The 6,000-nt window shown below is 30.4% G+C and overlaps 1 protein-coding gene across 5 annotated transcripts in view; it reads right to left on the bottom strand.

The window, feature by feature from the left end:
- Positions 1–6,000, bottom strand: part of LOC112689620 (dmX-like protein 2) — a 29,314-nt gene continuing 23,314 nt past the window's right edge. For 2 of the 5 annotated variants that reach the window (XM_025563409.1, XM_025563408.1), the window contains exons 33-48: positions 5,609–5,776; positions 5,308–5,540; positions 4,690–5,220; positions 4,395–4,610; positions 4,067–4,325; positions 3,610–3,808; positions 3,296–3,548; positions 3,099–3,223; positions 2,877–3,030; positions 2,644–2,718; positions 1,984–2,067; positions 1,499–1,559; positions 1,212–1,420; positions 989–1,133; positions 702–925; positions 1–589 (exon numbers count right to left, since the gene is read on the bottom strand). In XM_025563409.1, coding sequence (XP_025419194.1) covers positions 407–589; positions 702–925; positions 989–1,133; positions 1,212–1,420; positions 1,499–1,559; positions 1,984–2,067; positions 2,644–2,718; positions 2,877–3,030; positions 3,099–3,223; positions 3,296–3,548; positions 3,610–3,808; positions 4,067–4,325; positions 4,395–4,610; positions 4,690–5,220; positions 5,308–5,540; positions 5,609–5,776 — 3,119 coding nt within the window. In that variant the 3' untranslated portion in view covers positions 1–406. The remainder of the gene's footprint in view (positions 590–701; positions 926–988; positions 1,134–1,211; positions 1,421–1,498; positions 1,560–1,983; positions 2,068–2,643; positions 2,719–2,876; positions 3,031–3,098; positions 3,224–3,295; positions 3,549–3,609; positions 3,809–4,066; positions 4,326–4,394; positions 4,611–4,689; positions 5,221–5,307; positions 5,541–5,608; positions 5,777–6,000) is intronic. The other 3 variants (XM_025563411.1, XM_025563410.1, XM_025563412.1) reach the window with 3 other exon arrangements.

Below are 6,000 nucleotides of genomic sequence, written 5' to 3'. Positions count from 1 at the left end.
TGATTTATTATTGCTGATTTTAATCGGTAATAGCTACTGAGTACCAAATTCGTAAAGATAATATCAATAAGTTGTATGCATGATTATTGCACACATTTTAATGTTATAATTAACAAATTATCTAAATTATTTTATTATAATACGTGTGTTCTAAAATACATTTTCTAATATTTTACTAGTAAAATAAGAATTATTATAATAGACTTGAATGAATCTCAATAATGCATAAAAGATTATAATTTAAACACAAAGATAACAAGAAATTTATTTTCAAAAGCAGCATTCCCCTACAAAATTGTATTATTTGACTAGTGCTGTTGTTATATATTTTTTACTTATTATTTTTAATAGCAAATCAATTCGATTCATACCAGGATTAGCAATGAATCTAATCACATATAAATTCCTAATGATACCTGTCCGGCAGTTGTCTGACTTTCATAGAACCGTCGGCTCCACATGAGAATAACCTTGCAGATGAGTCTACCTGTAGCTGTGTAACACCTTGACCAATATGTTTGAAGAAACTAGAACGAGCATGCTCAGCAGGAAAAGTGTACATTAACTGATGGGTGGACAAATTCCAAATCTGAATTAAAATATATGGATGTTAATAAATAATAGTTCTATTTAAAGATTAGAATATATCATTATTTCAATATATATATATATATATATAAATATTTAAAAGTATATATTACTTTAATGTCTCCATCTGCTGCTCCTGTGCAATAGAACTGTTCATGTGGGTCAATAGTCATGCACTTAAGGCATGACTCATGACCTAAGTAACGATGTTTTATTGAACCACTACCACCACGCACATCAAATATGCATATGTCACCTTTTCGTCCGCCAGTGACAATTACTTGATGTTGAGGAGCGAATCCTATACAAGTAGAACCTTGTTCATGACACACAAATGCTAAAGAAAAAAAGAAATATTAATATTACTTAGCAATAAAATTATTAATGTTCACATTATTACCTGTGACTAGTGATTTTTTGTATGGTAACAGTGTATCCCACAAAGCAACATTTCTATTTTCCGACGAATGGCCAGTGGTAGCAATGAGACTACATGAACCAAGGAATACAAAATCACTGGTAACTTTATTATGGCATTGGAATGTCTTGGAAAAATTAAACAAAATCATTAACATTAAGTTGAGAATACAAAACCACAGCAGCAACTTTAAACTAAGACATACATAAAATGGTCTATAGTTAGATGATGTAAGACCGACATTAAACAGAGATAAATTTCCATCACCATCAGCTACACCAAATTTATTGCCGTGCTGAGAAAACCGCACTCTTGTTACTTTTGCAAATGTACCAGCTGCACGAGGCTCAGCTACTGTTTGAGGATGACCCCATTCCCAAATATGAACTGATCCATCTTGTGAACCAGTCAAATCTGATAAAAATATAGTTTTTTCAATTTTAATTGTCCCTTCAAAGTTCTGTCATAAATATATTGAAATAATTTACTAACACACAGGTAGCAAAGGATGTGGGCATATTCTTCGAATGTTATCTACACGATGTTTCATCACCTAAAACATTAATTGAAAAAAAAAAAAAAAATTAAATTAATAAATAACAAATTATGGTTTAAAAAAGTTATATACATATAATGTTTTATGGTTAATGATTTTTACAATGTATATGTACAAAGTTCATGAGGTTTTATTTTTAATAATGACATTTATGTATTAGCTAAACACTTCTAGGAATATTATACATTGTTGATTGTAATATTTCAAGCATCATCAAGCGCACACAAAAATCTTGTCTATTCTACTTAAAAACAGAAATAAAATTTAGAAAAATAAAAAATAAAACCAAATAAGAACAACTTTATAAGGTTGTTCATATTATGTTGAAGCTCTAAAATGCGCACATATAAAATCATAACAAAGGAGAAACACTCAATTTTTAAATTGAATTAAAAAATGTAAGTCATCAAATTCAACGCACCGGTCTGAGCAGGAGTCGACTGCGGTCACAGACAAACTGACAGAAACGTGGGTCGTGACAACCAGGGAAATTCAGTCCCTTCATCTGATAGCAATGTGACACACAATAATAATGACAATATTTTAAAAACAATTGATGTATTGTTAAAGCATTTATGCAATTTATGTAATAATTAAATTAACTGTGTTTTTAGAGATAAGCCTTGAAAAAAAGAAAATGAACAAACCAAAAACAAAACAGGCGTACCTCTACACATAACATTACTAATGTTATATTTATTTACAGTATTTAGGTAAGTATAATTTTTATAAATGTATTTGAAGAGTATAATACAAAAGCTGTATTATTATTATGTATAAGTATAATCAGTGATGTCTATATATTAACTTGATTAGGATAAATGGAGGAAAAATGAAAATATAAGAGGTAGGTAAGGTAAATGTAGTTTTGTAAGCATTTGTCGAAAATTTTGAAAGCACTTAAGTATTGGGAAGCTTAAAGTTATATAAAGCTATGTTTATTCTGGCACCTGCAGATATTTGTTGAAATTTAAATAATTATTGTTTTTAAATAGAAATAGATCAAATATATTGTACACAGAAGAAAAACACGGCAGATGGTAATGTAAGCCCACGCTCGCAACAATTAATGGCCTCTTACCGACATAATATTTTTTGAGCTTTTTATTGCTCTCGTTCCTCCATCGCTGTAACTTTGTGAGCTCTTTTGTTGTACCTTATCACATAGAAAACAAAACATTCACGTACAGCACATAACGCTTATGATTTCACAATTACTATAATTTTATTTTACTCTTTAGCCCAAATAAACAATAGAATATTTCATATGATTAAAAGTACAATATTAAGAAATGAAACATATAAATCACTTACCACAGAAGCGCCTCGTCCAGTCTGGCTTGCTAAACCAGTTACGCTGGGGCTTGTTGGCAGTGGATTAACAATAACAGTACCAGGAGATGTTTGAAGGGGGCGATCAACAGAAGTTTGGATAACCAAGAAACTTGATGGTTGATGCTCATGATCTCTGTTAGTATAAATCAAGGAAGTACCAAAAAATAAATATGCCGAAAAAAAAAATGTTTTTAGACTAACCGAGATAAATTAACTAGATCAAATTCACATTCATCCTCCAACCAAGAAGGTGATTCTAGTAATAATGATATGTCCATTTCCTGTATTTCCCGAGGGGTTGCCAAAGCAAGAAGACTACTGTTTGCCTGAAATAAAAAGCCAATTTGTAAAATTAATGCTATTGAATTTTTAAATAATTAAATAAAATAAATAAATACCAAATTAAGACAAAAAGCAGATATTGAATCTTGTTCTTTATGAATAATTCTCACAGGATCAGGTAAATGTGAATTAGGTGTTTCACTTCCTGAACAGGACTTTACTTCTTGACTCATAGTTGGTAAAGTAGAGCTTCCTGCAGCACGAGGTTGACGGCTAAAAATACTACGAATGAACAAATCTTGAACAAATTCTTGACGAACTAAAAAGTTCCACAAACGCCGAGCAGGTGCTGCTGATCCATGACGAGGGCTAAACAAACACAAAATTAAAAAATTGATAGTTTAATTCATTAAATATTAAATATACTTACTGGAATGGGGTATTTGTTTTATCCAAAAGTGTTCTGTACTTATTAATTGGAGGACCAGTTGTAGCTTGTTCAACAAAGCACCCGGGTATGTAATCAACAGGAGGAGGGCCCTTAGATTCTAATTCTTCCTTTAATATATCTTGCCATTGGCTAACTACTCGGAGTATGCCATGTATCAATGGACTACTAACTGGTAATTCTAAACACATAATTACATAATTCTGCATTTAAATATATAATTTAATAATACCATGTGAACAAACTCTATAAAAAGTTATATCAATACATTCATATGTTTAAATAAATAAAATAATATAGGTAACTAATATTTTCAAATATGAATTTCTCTGTTAATTATTATAAAAAAAAGTAGGTAGAATATAATATAATTTGCAGTTAGTATTATAATAATAATTAATAAAAATAAAACTAATAATAACTATAAATGTCAAATTACCTTGGAGATCAATGGCTGCAACTGTGAGAAATCCATGTAACTGCTCCTGGACCAATTGCATTATGGCTAATCTCATTACCATCCAAGCATAGCTATAAGGATTTGAATGTTCAGTATTTTCAGTTTTATTAGTTTTGCTTTTGTTATCTTGTGTGTTATCAAAAACATCACAATCCTCATCTTCATCTTCAGATAAATCAGATACAGCACTATCAGCTGAATCATAATCTACGTCTTGTACTTCTGTGGATAAATTTGGCTAAAAAGTTTAGCAAAATATAATATACACGAAAAATAAATTTAATAGAAAGAATATTAGTTGTCTTACTTTGTTCAAAAAATATGATATCATAGACATTTCAGGAGGTATGAAATGCTCTCTATACGTAGGTTTATCTTCTTTTATACTTGGAGTACCAGGAGAACCAACAAACTGACCCAGGAGTTTCATATTTAATCGTACTTTTTGTTTAGTTAAGCTTGTAACTGCTGTCCATACACCAGTATCACTGCTTGTACTATTCTCTCGTTCTAAACTGCTAGGCTATAAAATATTTATTATATTATATATTATTGTATAATGTATAGAACTACCAATTAAATAAACTCTAAATTCTACTTACTCGACTTTTAGGAGCTGTAGGTGCAACCTTTAGTAATTTTTTCACACCACCTCCAAAAAGTGCACTCCATGTAGTTTCAGAAAATTTCTGTCCAACTAATCGGTATAATATATGACAATCACAAGTAGAAAATGCGTATACTAATAAACCCATATAGGTAGCAACAAAAGCTTCACACAATAATGTATTTAATTTAGGTGCATCTTCATCTTTCTCATGTGCTAATAATGCACGTAAGCTTGAAACACCAGGCCATTTTGAAGGCGGAGTAGTCACTTTGTTAGGTTCATCTATACTGTAACGACGTTTTCTATTTTTGGCTGCTATCAGGTAGCTACAATAAGATGGATTGTCAGCACCAGATTGATAACTTTCAGCAACCGTGTCACTATCACAGAGTGATTGATAAAAACAAGCTGACAATGCCACTGACAAATCTCTCAATACAAATAAATCACTAAGATCCATTCGTGTCAATAAAGGAGGATAACGAATATCAATAACTGTTTGCAACATATCATGTGCTTGAGCCTAAATAAAATGAATGATTATTAAAATTCTAAATTAACATGCAACATAAAATGTTAACCCTATTAAGAACTTTATTAAATTATATACTTGAAGGTATCTAACTGGATCTGCTATTACAGTTTTGTTACAAGCAACACTTGCAGACAATAATGGTAAAGTAGTAGGGAATGGCAATGGTGAGAGTAATTGTTGTTGAGTTTTTTCTTGTTGTAATTCTTGCAATAAAAGTACTAATTCCATTCGAACTGATGCTAAACCACCACCTCCAGCTCCATGTAAACTACAATAGCTGAGCAATGTTCTTAAAAGTGTTTCGTTTTCTAATAAAAAAAAAAAAATGTATAAATATAGAATTCAAAATATTTATAGAAACAACTAATTTTTATACCTTTTAGCCACTTTTTTCTTCTAGCTGCTCGTTGAACTTTTGCTTCAAAATCAATTTTTTCAGCAAGTAAAATATCATGCAAGGTTGGTTTGTCAGAAGAATTCTTTAGTGTAGGTGTTGAAGAAAACTCACGGGGATCTAATACTGATGTTTCAATACTTCCTTCATCTAAATTTTTGTTTAAAATTATGAATATTGAATTATTTTTATTATTTAATATAATTTTTATTATAATTATATATATATGTTAAGGTGTATAATTGCAGACGATGAATGTTGACAGTCACCAAAAATCATATTAATTATTGCCAAAATAGCCTTTATGAGGACATAAACTGGTGACTGTGGACATTCATAACTAGTGTTTGGTAAATGTTGACCACACTTTAAGT

This window comes from Sipha flava, unplaced genomic scaffold (assembly GCF_003268045.1).
Source record: "Sipha flava isolate LNK unplaced genomic scaffold, YSA_version1 45_pilon_pilon, whole genome shotgun sequence".
In the NCBI taxonomy this organism is placed as follows: Eukaryota; Metazoa; Arthropoda; class Insecta; order Hemiptera; family Aphididae; genus Sipha; species Sipha flava.
This window is presented reverse-complemented; position numbering and strand designations above follow the sequence as displayed.